This window comes from Canis lupus, chromosome 14 (genome assembly GCF_011100685.1).
Source record: "Canis lupus familiaris isolate Mischka breed German Shepherd chromosome 14, alternate assembly UU_Cfam_GSD_1.0, whole genome shotgun sequence".
NCBI lineage: Eukaryota > Metazoa > Chordata > Mammalia > Carnivora > Canidae > Canis > Canis lupus.
Window position 1 is genome coordinate 37491124 of NC_049235.1, and position 16399 is coordinate 37507522.

Sequence of the window (16399 nt, forward strand, 5' to 3'; positions counted from 1 at the left end):
CAGAAAGCCAAGACCCAAGGGCTATGTTTGAAAAGGCAGTATTCAGAGTTCAACTGGAACATCCAGTTCATTATCAAAGGATCTTATTCCAGGGGCATGAATGGATGACTGTCACTCTATGGCTTTAAAAAGTTTTAGAATTAGCAAAATTAAAATAAGTTTATTTGATATTAAAACTCTAAAATAGACTCTGGAATAGATTAGGTATTTTGATGATCATAATAAGATATTTTGGTTTTGTGTAATTTTTTGCTTTATGATACCCCCATTAAATGATAAGAATATTATGAAGACTGCTTTTAACTATAGAAAACTATGTTTGAGTATGCAGGACCCTTTTACCTCCAGTAAACCATAACTTTTCACTGGTACATTTGAAAGGTAATGTTTTATCTTAAAATCATTTATATTCTTCAGATATTTTTTAGGTTATAATGAAATTCTTTTTTTAAAGGTTTTATTTAAGAGAGCATCTGTGCACACGAGTAGGGGGAGGAGAGGTAGAGGGAGAGAATGAATCTTAGGCAGACTTGGAGCTGAGGGTGGAGCCCATCACTGGCTCTCTCTCATAACCCTGAGATCATGGCTTGAGCTGAAACCAGGAGTCAAATGTTTAACTCACTGAGCCACCCAAGTGCCCTGGTTATAATGAAATCTTTAAAGGCTTTGCTGGAAGCCAGTTTTAAAAATTAGAGCAATTTTGACATTGTTATATTGAAAAAAAGTTTTCAAAACACAAAAGTTGGGGCTGCCTGGGTGGCTCAGTTGGTTAAGCATCTGCCTTTGGCTCAGGTCATGATTCTCAGGGTCCTGGGATCAAGCCCTGTATCGATCGGGCTCCTTGTGCAGCATAGAATCTGCTTCTCCCTCTCCCTCTGCCCCTGCCCTGCATGTGCACGCATGTGTGCTCTCTCTCAAATAAATAAAACCACAAAAATTGTGTTTTTGTGTGGGTACTGCTGGGAGGAAACAATAAAAAGAGGTGAATGATATTTTTCTTTTATTCAAATGACACTTTTTCAGCCTTATCTAGCCTTAATCTAAAATGCAGTCCTTTTCTCTGCTTTAGTTTTCTCTTAACATTCTGTGTATTTCTTTTATTTGTGGTTATTATTGTCTGCTTTTGCCAATAGAATGTAAGCTGCTTGGGGGCAGCTTGTGTGTCTTATTTGCTGCTATAACCACAATATGCTGGTGTAGAAGAGGCACTCCTATTAATGAGTGAATGCATGTCTTTATAGTATCAGAATGAATGTTTAAATTTTAGTCACAATTATGTACTGAAATAGTACTCCCTTTTTTTTTTTTAAGTATACCATGTGTTTTGTTGAGCTCATCTACAGATTTCTTATTTATGGCTCCTTGTACATTTCTTTAGAACCTTGTTTGAAGATTTTTAAAAATTCCAACTCCTAACGTAATTCTGGGAGATGTTAGTAGTCATTCGGATCACCCATTGCACAACTAACCTTGGATTTTCTGGACCTTCTTAACTTGAGATGCATACTTTCTTGCAATTTAAGTTATCTTCTAAAACCAGGGTTTTGTGATCCCCTTTAACTTTTTTAATAGAAGTAGTAGAATCCAGTCCAGTGCGTTTTTATCCTGGCAGGATTCTCTAACCTCTTATTTTACAATAACTGCTTTTATATCTCCAATATGTTTTGCCCACTGTCTTTCTTTTCTCCCAGTGTATCAGCAACCTCTTAGCTTTTCTTCTTTCCTTCCTCCGCTTTGAACTCCATCACAGAACATCCAGACTACCCTGAATTCCCTTTTATTCTTTTTCTTCTATGTAAACCTCTTTAAGACCTTAATTCTAGGTATGTTTTATGGCCTACTATATATGCTTAAAATAAAAAGTTTTTGCCCATTTTATTTTTTTTGTTTTTGACCATTTTAAAAGAAGTTTTAGTTTCATGTGAATACATGTTTTATAAAAATCATATATTTGATTTTTTCCCATAGTATGGCCAAATATTATTAAATTAAGGATATTATTATATCTGTTTATAATATGATAACATCCTCACTTGTTAGGAGCACATACTGCATGTTTGGCATTTAACTAAAGTGCTTTAAGAAACTATCTCATTGCATCATCCTAAATAGTCATGTGGTGGAACACATGGTTATCCCAAGTGTGGACATGAGGATTGTGTGACTTAAGAAGTGAAGGTCCCATCACAGAATTTCAGTCTTTTGAGGCTCTGTGCAGACCACCTCTTCCTTCACTAAACATATTAAGTCTTAAAGGCATAGTCTCCACTGAAGCCAGTGATAAACAGTTGCAGAAGGGGGTCCAGGGCTTAGAAATAAGTTACCAATAAATGTCATCATACTGATTACTGTGGAGTCCCTTACATTATATAATCTGTTTATCAAGGTATCTCTAACCTTATCTTCTGTGAATGGTTTGGTGAGAAGTCCTCTTCTTAGAAAGTCTTGCGAGGATGTGTTTAACACTTCTTTTTAGAATTTGGATATACTTTTCACACATTATGCATTGTTTTGAGTCTTAATCCAAAAATCAGTGGGGAAAAATAGTATTCCTTGTTCTATTATTTCTTTAGACCTAGGTCATGTGGCCTGTGATGTGTGCCTCTCAGGAATATTCCAATAAAGAAGAAATCTTACAAAAGGAAAAGGGATGGCAGCCCCCTAAATTCTGGAAGTGATTTTTTAAAAAGTTTGCTGTTGTGATTCCTTCAATTTTGAGCTTTCTTTTTTCTTTTTTTTTCCCTATTCATTTATTTATGTATTTTAAAAGATTCCATCTGTTTGAGAGATAGAGCAGAGCAAGAGAGAGCAGGAACAGTGGGAGGAGCAGAGAGAGGGAGAAGCAGACTCCCCACTGAGCAGAGAGCCTGACTCTGGGCTCTATCCCAAGACCCTGAGGTCATGATCTGAGCTGAAGGCAGATGCTTAATCAACTGAGCCATCCAGGTACCCCTGGAAATGATTCTAGCATCATAAGCAGACTGAGTGGAATTGATCTTACTGTTGTAGAGTTGGATGCAAGAGAATTATGGGTTTTAGACTGAATGGATCCACTGACATTTCTAGTGTTCTCTGTACAGGAATTTCTTGTTTCTGAACCTGCTTTGAGGACCCAATCAAGAGCCTGAGACTCATTATTCTTTTTTTCTTATTAGATCCAAGTGCAGAGAGCTTGGAGGAGTTTCTCAAAATGTTAATTTTGAGGATAGTTTATTCTCTTTACCCATATTTTTACTCTTGTAATCTTTTTTCCTTCCTGATATTTCAGTATTTCTTGTTTTGTCATTTGCTTTGCTTGAATTTCTTTTCACCATTCCTTTAAGATAAATCTGCCAATGACAGATTCTTAGTTTTCCTTCATCTGGGAGCACGTTGATTTCATCTTCATTTCTGAAGAATACTTTTTGATGTGTGTAGAATCCTGGGTTTATATTTCTTTTTGTACTTGAAAAATGTTGTGCCACCTTCTTTGAGCCTTCATGGTTTCTCTCATGAGAAATCCACTGTCATTTGAATCATTATTTGTCTCAGGTAATGTGATGTTTTTCTCTAGTACTTTAACAGTTTTCCTTTGTCTTTAGTTTTCTACAATTTGATTATGATGTGTCTTTGAATGTGTTTTTTGAGTTTACTCTCTTTGAGGCTTGAATTTACAGGTTTATGCTTTTCACCAGATTTGTGAAATTTGGTTCAGCAGTTATTTCTTTACATATTTTGTTGGCCTTGTACTCTTTTTTTCTTTTCTTTCTGAAACTCTGATGACATAAATTCTGGGTTTTTTTGTTACTATTCCACAGGTCCCTGAGGTTCTGTCCAGTTTTTGGCTGCTGTTCAAGTGAGTGTTTTCTATTTTTTTTTCTTTAATTTCATTGGTGCTTTGCTCTGTCATACTCCTTATGCCATTGACCCAGTACAGCGAGTTAAAAAATTTACGTTTTTTTTTCAGTTCTAATGTTTTCTTTTGGTTTTCTCTTTTTTCTTTGCTGAGTCTATTATTTTGTTTGTTCCATATGTGTTTGTAATTTGTCTCTAAGCATTGTTATGATGGCTTCTTTAAAATCTTTGTCAGATAATCTCTACATCTGTGTCACCTTGGTATCTGTCGATTGTCTTTTTCTTATGCAGGTTGGGAATTTTTTTTTTTTTTTTTTTTGGATCTTAGTTTGACATGTGGTTTTTGATTGTATCCTGAACATTTGGGTATTATGTTTTGAGACTCTGCATCCTATTGAACCTTTATTTTTTGCAGACTGGTCCTCATTTAGGTGTAGTGTTCAGTTTCAGATATGGTTCGATCTTCATCTCCCCAGTGGTCTCTGCTGACCCCAGCAAAAGCAGAATGCTGATTTGCAGTGAGTTCTTGCTGCTTCTCATTGCTGATTGTGGTGGAAATTCATCTCTCCATTGAGTTTTGTTGGCACTGGGGAGCAAGAGCCATACTGAAATAACTGCTTTACCACCACCACCTTATTTTACTTCCTTGTGCTGCCTGGTAAGCATGGAAGTTCTAGTTCCACTGGGTCCTGCTGACACTTGGGGAGTAGAGAAGGAAAAATAGAGTCTCACTAACACTATCACATTGCTTTGTTCCACTTTGTTGCTGCTGAGTAAGGTTAGAAGTTAGCTTCCTTGCTAGGTCCCACTGACAGTATCAGTTGGGTAGAGTGCCAGCTAATGCAGTGTCACATTGCCTTGTTCTGTCTCTTTGTTGATGGTGGGAGTGGATGTCCAGCTTCCCACTCAGCCCTGCTGACACTGTGAGTAGGATGGGATAGTTTTTCATTTGTTACTTGGGTGGAGTAGGGAATGTTACCAAAATTTTTTTCTGCTGCTGGACCACCCTCTTCCCAATTCTTTGGGTAGAGGGAGTTGGCTTTCCCAGGGGCTTTTTTTTTTTTTGGATATATGGCTCTTAGTGTTTCTGAGTTACAGGTTTTTCTGTACTCCCTCTGGGATATAGGAGGATCGAAAGAAAACCCAGGAAATTCACCAATATGTCATTCCTCAAGTTCCAAGGTCCCTAGCGACTTCACCTTCTTTCCGCTTTTCAGAGTCGTCTTATGTTTGTGTGTTGTACTATATCCACACTTTCTTTTTTAAGACTAATGCTAGGGGCATCTGGGTGACTCAGTTGGTTTAGCCTCTGACTCTTGACGTCGGCTCAGGTTATAATCTCAGGATCTTGAGATTGAGTCCCGCATTAGGCTCTACAGTCAGTGTGGAGTCTACTTAAGAATCTTCCTTTCCCTCTGCTCGCTCTCTCCTCCTTTCCTCCTCTCTTGCTCTTTAAGTAAATAAATAAATACATAAATCTAAAAACAACAAGATCACACCTGTTTTCAGAGGTGCTAATATACAATTCATATGTTGTCATTCTTCTTTGTAACAGACACTGCAAAATGATTGTGGTCATGTTTACTGAGCTCAGATATGACCTCAAAATAGCACCTATAAGGAATAGTATTGATTGAAGAACAAGCCTGTTTCCCATCCTGGATGAATATATTTTTTGTGAATAAACCGCTACGATATCTCTAATCTAGCAATTACAGGAAAGGAAATCTAGTCTGTCATGTAAACCATTATCTCTAAGATAAAAGTGGGCCACTTAGGACAAGCAAAACTATTATCTTAATTTTTGTTTTCTTGTGGAAAGTTTTACACAAAAACAAAGAATAAATGATGAAACCCTTTATACTACTCGTCAGCCAGATTCAACTATTGTCAATGTTTAATTACCAAGCTCTTCATAGTGATAAGACTAGGGGCCCTCATAAAGACAGCATTTCATATTGCTAACCCAGATGTCCCAAGTTACCTGAAATTTAAAAAACAAAAATAGGTAATACTTAATTGACTGCTTACTATGTATCAGTTACTTTGCAGGTATTTATCCAACTTAATTCTTTTTTTTTTTTTTTTTTTTAAGATTTTATTTACTTAATCATGATAGACATGGTGAGAGAGGCAGAGACACAGGCAGAGGGAGAAGCAGGCCCCATGCATGGAGCCTGATGTGGGACTCGATCCCAAGACTCCAGGATCATGTCCTGGGCCAAAGGCAGGCGCTAAACCCTGAGCCACCCAGGGATCCCTATATTCATCTTAATTCTTGTAGTGGGCTTATAAGTGAGGCAACTGAGGCAAAAAGAAATTAGGTGATTTGTCCAGACCCCATGGCTGCTAAGTGGTGGAAACTAAACCTATCGAGTCTGGCTTCAGAATGTGCACTCTCTACCCCTATCCCATTTCTCCTAGCTTCCTCCAAACAGTCTGGTCATCTGAACCGACAATTTACAGTCATCTTCTGTTCTTCCATTTCTATCGCACCCTTCTAGTTAATCATACTTTAGCATTTTTATTATCTTATGAATTCTTAAGTTCCCTTATATCTCTTAAACCAGTGTGCTGGTTCACTATCTCATTTTTTACGGCTTATTAGTAAGAGGCTTGTTAGAAAAGTAAGAGGCTTATTATTAGGAAGCATGTACTGTGCTCCCTCTGCCTTGGAGAAAACAATCAATTGCCTCAGAATTAATGGAAAGACAGGCATTGGATATAATGAGGTAGAATCACGCACAAAACAAAGTGAAAAGGAATTAAGACTCAATGTGGGCATATGAGAGAAAGAATGAACAGAAAGATAAGCATTATTAGAAGGTAAGACATTGTTAAATAACTAAAAGTCAACTTTAAGTAAATTTTAAAGATCTAATTAGCTTTATTAATCAGTTCACGAATCTGGCAGCATCCCATCTAGTAAGTAGAAGGGAGCTCCAGAGTGTTACAGAATAGGAAAGGTTTTTAAAGGTAAAGAGGGAGTAGAAAAAATTATTTGCAAATAATCCATTGTTTTAGGCAAGATCATCCTATAGGTAATGGAAGAATCTGTCAGTAAATTTCCTGGTGCTGACCAGGAAATTCCTATGTTGGTTATGTGGAGATTACATTTCAGGGAAGGTGATGGGGAGGTTGAAACTGCAGTTAGGTAGTAAGTCTTGGTTTACTGATGTGGGACCTTTACCAAGTGACACCATTTTTGAGCCTGTGGTTTTCTTTTAATGCTTTCTAATTTATAATCTGCAGTTTGCTTTGCTTTGATGCAGGATATGACATAGTTGTGAGGACTCTGTTAGAGTTCAGTCAGGAAAACCGAAGTCACCCTTTACATATTTCAGTTATAAAGGGTTTTAATACAAGACCTTAAAGCTTTCATATACTTTGGAAGTGTAGGATAACAGAGATAAGGGAAATTGTAATCTATTTTGGCATGCAATGCTCTTTTGTCTGTTTTGTTTTTTAGATTCCACATATAAATGAAATCATATGGTACTTGTCTTTCTCTGACTTATTTCTTATAGTATAATATTTTCTAGGTCCATCCATGTTGTTGCAACACTTAAGGTGATTATTGATATATTGGGGGTAAATCTACCACTTTCTTGTGTTTGTTTCTTGTATTTCTTACTCATTAATTTCTCTTTTCTTGCCTTTCTTTGGGTTGCTTGAATATTTTTTAAGAGTTCATCTTGATAAAAAAAAAAAAAAAAAAAAAAAAGAGTTCATCTTGATTTATTTATGGTGCTTTGAGTGTATTGCCTTTTATAGTTTTCTTAGGTTGTTATGGTTATTACAATATATGTATGTGTCTTACTGGATTCTACTGGTATCAGTGTTCTAACACTTTGAGTAGTGTAGAGGCCTTTTGTTTAGGTTCCTTCACCCAACCCACTTTTAGCTATCATTGTTTTGAGTGTCACATGGTGTGATTGAATTACTTTTGTTTCAGACATTGTATATGATTTAGGAAACTTACGATGAGAGGGATGGTCTTTGGCATTCCCTCATATTTCTGTTCTTTCCATTGTTATTCCTTCCTGATGCTCCATTATATTTTTTTTTTAAAGATTTTTAAAAAATCTATTCATGAGAGACACACAGGCAGAGGCACAGGCAGAGGGAGAAGCAGGCTCCACGCAGGGAACCCAATGTGGGACTCAATCCTGGGACCCTAGGATCACACCCTGGGCTGAAGGCGGTGCTAAACCGCCGAGCCACCAGGGCTACCCTCCATTATATTTTTTAAAATTTATTTCCTTTTTTTTTTTTTTTTTTAAAGATTTTATTTATTCATCAGAGACAGGCAGAGGGAGAAGCAGGCTCCATGTAGGAAGCCCAATGTGGGACTCAATCCCAGGGTCCCCTGGATCACACCCTGAACCAAAGGCAGACACTCAACCGCTGAGCCACCCAGGCGTCCCTCATTTCCTTTTTTTAAAAAATATTTATTTGAGAGAGCCTGTACACAAACAGGGGGAGGGGCAGAGGAGACTGCTGAGAGGGGAGCCTGATGTGGAGCTCAATCTCAGGACCCTAAGATCATAACCAGAGCAGAAAGCAGATACTTAATCAACTAGGCCACCCAGGTGCCCCCAAAATTCATTTTCTTTTTGATTGAAGTACTTCCTTTAGTCTTTAAGAATGTATTGTCTAGTGACATATTCTTTTCTCCTTCTTGAGAACATATGATTTTACCTTTTTTCTTGATGGATAGTTTCACTGGATATAGAATTTGTGGTTGAAAGTTCTCGTCTCTTAACAGTTGAAAATGTTCTGCCACTTCCATCTGGTTTCCATGTTTTCACATAAGAAATCCTCTGTTCAAATAGGTAATGTTTTTCTTTGGTTGCTTTCAAGATTTGTTTTGTTTTTAGTTTTCAGAAATTTCATTGATTTGAGTTTATCCTAGTTGAGTCACTTTCTGTTTTTTTTTGGATGTAGGGCGGTGGGTCATAAGACACCCTTTCACTGTTGTTCCTCCAGTCCTGGGGTCTTTAGCCAGTTTTCTTCTTTAACCTTTCAGAGACCTCCTTTAGCTATGTTTTTTACTTCCAACATAGTTTTACTTAGTGGTGAGGAGCAGAAAGAAACCATAAGTCCTTTTGCTCATTTTTAAATTACAATGTATGGAACTTATTTGGATCTGGATTTAAATAAACTATATACAAGTAAAATAATTTCTGATGTTTATGAGATGATTAAAAATTTGAAAACTTGGGGTACCTGACTAGTTCAGTCTCTGGAGTATGTGACTTGACCTCGGGGATTGTAAGTTTAAGTCTCACATTGGGTATAGAGATAACTTAGAAATAAAATCTTTTTTTATTTTTTTATTTTTTAAAATTTATTTATGATAGTCACAGAGAGAGAGAGAGAGAGGCAGAGACACAGGCAGAGACACAGGCAGAGGGAGAAGCAGGCTCCATGCACCGGGAGCCCGACGTGGGATTCGATCCCGGGTCTCCAGGATCGCGCCCTGGGCCAAAGGCAGGAGCCAAACCGCTGTGCCACCCAGGGATCCCTCAGAAATAAAATCTTAAAAAAATTTGAAAACTGGATATTTTATACAGGCATATATTGTTTCATTGTGCTTCACTTCATTCCATTTTGCAGATGCTGCATTTTTTACAAATTGAAGGTACAGAATTCTGTGTCAGGCAGGTTTGTTGATGTCAGGTTTTCAACAGCATTAGCTCACATAGTGTCTCTGTCATATTTTGGTAATCTTGCACTGCTTCAGACTTCTTTATTATTATTATATTTATTATGGTGGTCTGTGATTAGTGATTATGACTTACTCAAAGTTAGATGATGGTTAGCATCTTTTTAGCAATAAAGTATTTTTAAATTAAGATATGTATATAGGTTTTTTAGGCATAATGTTACTACACACTTAAATGTTATTACAGCTTTTACATGCACTGGGAAACTAAAAGATTCATTTGACTTGCTTTATTGTGATAGTTGTTTTATTATGGTAGTCTAGAATCAAACCCCCAATATTTCTGATGTATGCCTGTATTGAAGAATTACTAAAAAAAAAAAAAAGAAAAAAAAATTACTTTTTGGTGTGATGATATCATTGTGTCAAAATAAAGACTTTATCTTTTAGAAATATGTACTAAAATATGTACAAATGAAATTATGAAATGTATAGGATTTACCTCAAGAATAACATGTAGGTTTATACATAAGGCTGATGGTTTTGGGGGCTGGGTGATGAGTATATAGGATTCAGAAAATTTGGGTATATAAGAAATCTCCACATGTAATAGTTTTAAAAGTTTAATATGTATTTCTTGAACATAGGTTAAGTATTAGGAAGGAAAGAAACGTGCTTGATTTACTTTATTTGTACTTAATGTATGAAACCAACATGGTATAAGCCACAAAGTTTCGATGTTTTTACTTGAAATGTGAGGAAGTATTGCAGTTTCTTATACTATATTCATCAACTCTGTTAATACTTGAGGAGCCCCGGGAACTGTTTAGTTACTTGGAACAAGTGGTTATTAACATGAAAGTTTTTTTTTTTTTTATCCTGTAAGAGCTAATGTATGTCCTTTGAATGAGTTGTTCTCTCTTCTCCAGAATATGAACAGTTCCAGAATTGACTGCTTATAAGATTGGTATTTTGCTACACTGGGGATTTATCCATTTTCGTTTTCTTTAACAGCTTTCTGTTCAAAATCAGAAATTTGAGACAAATGAAGATGGAATTCCAAAAGTGGATCAGTTTCGTTTGGTATGCGACCTTTTTGTCATTTACTGGTTGGAAACGTATGCTGTAGTTGTACCAGTAACGTAAACATAAATATTGGACTGAAAATGTCCTCTACTTTTTTTAAGAATGCAAAATAGCGTTCATAATAAATAAGAAAAATTCAAATGCCTTGCTTACACCACTGCCAGAGAATTGTTGCTAGAGAATACTGCTGGATTGTACATTTTTCACACAAATTATGTAATATAAGTAATAAAGAAAAAATAGTCTTTGCTGTATCTTCCAAGATCATATTATTTAAAATATTAAAAACATTAGTTTAAAATATTAATATTTTACTAGTTTTTATAAGTATCTAGCTGTGTCTTTTCTTTGTCATATATCTGTCATTCATATTGCTTTGCCAAATATAAACATACATTTATATATGTATTCAGTCAACATATTTTGAGTATCTAGTCCATACTAGGAATTGAACTAGATGCTGGATTACCAGGATTGCAGTTTTGAATAAATGAATAATTTAGAAATATGAACAGGTAAACAACCACGATCCCTAAGTAGGGTATTAAGAAAGTACTTTGGAGAGAGCTAATTTTTAACTCTGCAGAGAAAGGGGGAGGGAAGAGAGAGGTAGAAGATGCCAGCAAGTAGCTTGAGGTGAATCTTCAAGATTGAAGTAGGAGTTTACAAGAGAGAGAATGAGGTGCTGGTATACTAGGTAAAGGCGGTAATACATGAAAATATTAAATTCTTTTGAAATGGAGTAGTCCTGTATGACTAGATATTAAGAGGTTATAAATATGGCAGTAAATAAGTTTATGGAAGTATAATCTCTAAAAATTTCTCATGCAATTTTTTTAAGAAAGAAAATACTTATTTTAAAATATCTTACAAATGTTTTTATGACTTTATTTTTTTTAAGAGCAGTTTTAGGTTCATAGCAAAATGAAGAGAGAGGTACAGAGATTTCCTGTATCCTTCCTTCTCTCACATATGTATAGTCTGTCCATTAATATCCCCCACCATAGTGGTCCATTTATTACAATTGATAACCTGTATTGACACATCATTATCACCTAAAGTCGGTCATTTACATTAGGGTTTCCTCTAATGTAATTGAGGAAAGGCACAACCCATTGAAAGCGTGGTGTCTTCCTATGAGTTTGGACAAATATATAATGGCATGTGTTCACCACTATAGTATCATACAGAGTATCTACATTGCCCTAAAAATCCTTTGTGTTCTGCCTGTTTATCTCTGCCTTCCCCAGACCACTGGTTACCGTTGGCCCTTTTACTGTCTCCATAGTTTTGCGTTTACCAGAGTGTCATGTAGTTAGAATCACACAGTATGTCACCTTTTCAGACTGACTTTTTTGCACTTAGTAATGTACATTTAAAGTTCTTCTAGGGCAGCCTGGGTGGCTCTGCAGTTTAGTGCTGCCTTTGGCCCTGGTCGTGATCTTGGAGACCTGGGATCAAGTCCCATGTCGGGCTCCCTGCATGGAACCTGCTTCTCCCTCTGCCTGTGTCTCTGCCTCTTTCTCTGTGTCTCATGAGTAAATAAATAAAATCTTAAAAAAAAAAAGTTCTTCTAGATCTTTTCAAGGCTTAATAGCTCATTTCTGTTTAGTGCTAAATAATAATCCATTTTCTGAATATACCACAGTTTATTTACCTGTTCACCTGCTGAAGGTCATCTAGGTTGCTTGTAGGTTTTGGTAGGTATGAATAAACATCCATGTGCAAGTTTTTGTGTAGACATAAATTTTCATTTTAATAGGTCAATACCAAGGAGCATAGTCACTGGCTTGTATGGTAAGAGTATGTTTAGTTTTGTTAGTGTCTAAAGGACTGTACCATTTTGTATTACCATTCCTGTTGCTTCACGTCCTTGCTAGCATTTGGTATTTATCAGTATTCTAGATGTATAGCGGTATCTTGTTTTAATTTACATTTCCTTGAGAGATGATGTGTGGAGCATTTTTCATATGCTGATTTGCCATTCATGTATCTTTGGTGAGGTGTCTGGCAAGGTCTTTGGCCCATTTTTTACTGTTTTCTTACTGTTGAGTTTTTTTGTGTGTGTGTTACTGTTTTAAGAATTCTTGTGTATTTTGAAAAACAGTCCTTTATCAGAAAATCTTTTGCATATATTGTCTCATAATCTGTGGCTTGTCTTTTAATTTTCCTGATAGTGTCTTTTACAGAGCAGACATTTTTAATTTTAATTTTATATTCTTATATTCTTTTTTTTTAAATTTTTTATTGGTGTTCAATTTACTAACATACAGAATAACCCCCAGTGCCCGTCACCCATTCACTCCCACCCCCCGCCCTCCTCCCCTTCCACCACCCCTAGTTCGTTTCCCAGAGTTAGCAGTCTTTACGTTCTGTCTCCCTTTCTGATATTTCCCACACATTTCTTCTCCCTTCCCTTATATTCCCTTTCACTATTATTTATATTCCCCAAATGAATGAGAACATATAATGTTTGTCCTTCTCTGACTGACTTACTTCACTCAGCATAATACCCTCCAGTTCCATCCACGTTGAAGCAAATGGTGGGTATTGTCATTTCTAATAGCTGAGTAATATTCCATTGTATACATAAACCACATTTTCTTTATCCATTCATCTTTCGTTGGACACCGAGGCTCCTTCCACAGTTTGGCTATCTCTGATTTATCAGTTTTTTCTTTCATGGCATTTGGTGTAGTATTTAGAAAGTCATCACCAAACCCAATTTCATCTAGGTTTTCTCCTATGTTATCTTCTAGGAATTTTATTGTTTTGCATTTCACTTTTATTTTATTTTAATTAATTTTTAAAGATTTTATTTATTCATAAGAGACAGAAGGGTGGGGCAGAGACACAGGCAGAGAGAGGGAGAAGCAGGCTTCATGCAGGAACCCTGGCATGGGACTTGATCCCCGGTCTCCAGGATCACGACCTGGACCGAAGGCGGCGCTAAACTGCTGAGCCACCTGGGCTGCCTGCATTTCACATTTAGATCCATGACCCATTTTGTGTTACTTTTTGTGAAAAGCATAAGGTCTATATTTAGATTCATTTTTTTGTGGATTCCAGTTCCAGTGCCATTTGTTGAAAAGACCCATCTCCACTGTATTGCCTTTTCCTTTTTGTCATATTATTAGTTGAGTATATTTTATGGGTTTATTGTATGCCATTAATTTATTGGTTTATTCTTTAATACCACACACTTTTTTTTAAGCTTTTATTTATTTATTCATGAGAGAGACAGAGAGGTAGAGACATAAGTTGAGGGAGAAGCAGGCTCCCCATGGGGAACCTAATAGAGGACTTGATCCCAGGACCCTGGGAACACACCCTGATCCCAAGGCAGATGCTCAACCACTGAGCCACCCAGGCATCCCTATACCACAAGTCTTGATTACTGTAACTTTATAGCAAGTCTTGAAGGTGGGTCGTGTCAGCCTACAACTTCATTCTTGAATATTTGTTTATTATTCTGGGTCTTACTGCCTCTCCATGTAAACTTTTAGAATTAGTTTGTTCATATCCACAAAATAACATGCTAGGAGCTTGGTTGGAAATATACTGGATCTATAGATCAAGTTGTGGAGAATTGATTCCTTGACAATATTGAGTCTTTATCCATAAATATGGAATATCTTTCCTTTTATGTAGTTCTTCTTTAATATCTTCCATCAGAGATTTGCAATTTTCCTCAGGTAGATTTTCTACCTATTTTGTTAGATATATACCTAAGTATTTTGTTTTTGGTGTTCAAATTCCACTTGCTCATTGTTGTATATAGGAAGGTGATTGAGTTTTGTATGTTAACTTTATATGTGGCAAGCTTGCTATTATAATCAATTACTAATTTCAGGAGTTTTTTTTCTGATCTTTCAGATTTTCTATATAGACAATCCTGTCATTTGTCTATGAACCAGTTTTATTTCTTCCTTTCAGATAACATGGTCTCATGCCCTTTTGATTATTTGGACTGTAATGAAGGAACACATATAGTTTTATTTAACTCTGTAGTCCTTTAACTTATTTGACCACAGAAATCCTGTGTTTTATAACATCCAATATCCCATGAAATTAGCTTTTCATAAACACACATTAGAAATGATTCCTAAGGAGCTTTGCTATACTTCTTGGATATGAATAAAAAACATTGGAGACAAGTTTTGGGAGACTGAAATTATTTATTACACTTACTGGCTGTAGTGTAGAATGGGATAACAAAAAAGGTGATAATACTTTGTACTTTAAAAGCTTAGGATATGGATTTCTTGCCATTAGAAAAATACAGGTATTGCTGTTAGAGGTTGTATCTTCACACAAAGTGACCACTTGAAATTCCTGCTCTTTCAGACTTGATATAAAAACTATACTTTAACAAATTTTCCTGAAATTTAGCGATTTAACACACATTTACTGTTTTACTCCTTGTGAGTCAGGAATCTGGGCTTAGCTTATTTGGGTTCTTTGCTTCAAGGTCTTTCATAGGCTGGGTCAAGTTGTTGACTGGGCTGTCATAGTCATCTTAATTCTTGACTGAGGAAGCTCTGCTTTCTTTTTTATTTTTTATTGGAGTTCGATTTGCCAACATATAGTATAACACCCAGTGCTCATCCCGTCAAGTGCCTCCCTCAGCACCCATCACCCTTTTACCCCATCCCCCTACCCACCTCCCCTTCCACTACCCCTAGTTCGTTTCCCAGAGTTAGGAATTTCTCATGTTCTGTCACCCTCTCTGATATTTCTCACTCATTTTCCCTCCTTTCCCCTTTAATCCCTTTCACTATTTTTTATATTCCACGAGTAAATGAGACAATATGTTTGTCCTTCTCCGATTGACGTACTTCACTCAGCATAGTACCCTCCAGTTCTAACCACATTGAAGCAAATCGTGGGTATTTGTCATTTCTAATGGCTGAGTAATATTCCATTGTGTATATAGACCACATCTTCTTTATCCATCCATCTTTTGATGAGTGCCAAGGCTCCTTCCACAGTTTGGCTATTGTGGATATTGCTGCTATACACATGGGGTGCGGGTGTCCTGCCATTTCACTGCCTCTGTATCTTTGGGGTTAATCCCCAGCAGTGCAATTGCTGGGTCGTAGGGCAACTCTATTTTTATCTCTTTGAGGAACCTCCACAGTTTTTCAGAGTGGCTGTACCAGTTCACATTCCCACCAACAGTGCAAGAGGGTTCCCCTTTCTCCACATCCTCTCCAGCATTTGTGGATTCCTGTGTTGTTAATATTCCCCATTCTCACTGGTGTGAGGTGGGATCTCATTGTGGTTTTGATTTGTATTTCCCTGATGGCAAGTGATGCGGAGCATTTTTGCATGTGCTTGTTGACCATGTCTGTGTCTTCCTCTGTGAGATTTCTGTTCATGTCTTTTGCCCATTTCATGATTGGATTGTTTTTTTTTTTTTTTTGATTGGATTGTTTCTTTGGTGTTGAGTTTAATAAGTTCTTTACAGATCTTGGATACTAGCCCTTTATCTGATATGTCATTTGCAATTATCTTTTCCCATTCTGTAGGTTGTCTTTTAGTTTTGTTGACTGTTTCTTTTGCTGTACAGAAGCTTTTTATCTTAAGTCCCAATAATTCATTTTTGCTTTTGTTTCTCTTGCCTTCATAGATGTATTTTGTAAGAAGTTACTGTGGCAACTTCAAAAAGGGTGTTGGTGTTGCCTGTATTCTCCTCTAGGATTTTGATGGAATTTTGTCTCACATTTAGATCTTTCATCCATTTTGAGTTCATCTTTGTGTATGGTGTAAGGGAATGGTCTAGTTTCATTCTTCATGTGGCTGTCCGAT

At 36.5% G+C, this 16399-nt stretch overlaps 1 protein-coding gene across 6 annotated transcripts in view; it reads left to right on the plus strand.

Annotated features, from left to right (window-relative positions):
• Positions 1-16399, plus strand: part of STK31 (serine/threonine kinase 31) — an 86722-nt gene that overhangs the window by 57314 nt on the left and 13009 nt on the right. For 3 of the 6 annotated variants that reach the window (XM_038557121.1, XM_038557125.1, XM_038557123.1), the window contains exons 23-24: positions 3798-3835; positions 10517-10585. The exons of 1 other annotated variant lie outside the window; for it this stretch is intronic. In XM_038557121.1, coding sequence (XP_038413049.1) covers positions 3798-3835; positions 10517-10585 — 107 coding nt within the window. The remainder of the gene's footprint in view (positions 1-3797; positions 3836-10516; positions 10586-16399) is intronic. 2 more of the 6 variants (XM_038557122.1, XM_038557126.1) reach the window with 1 other exon arrangement.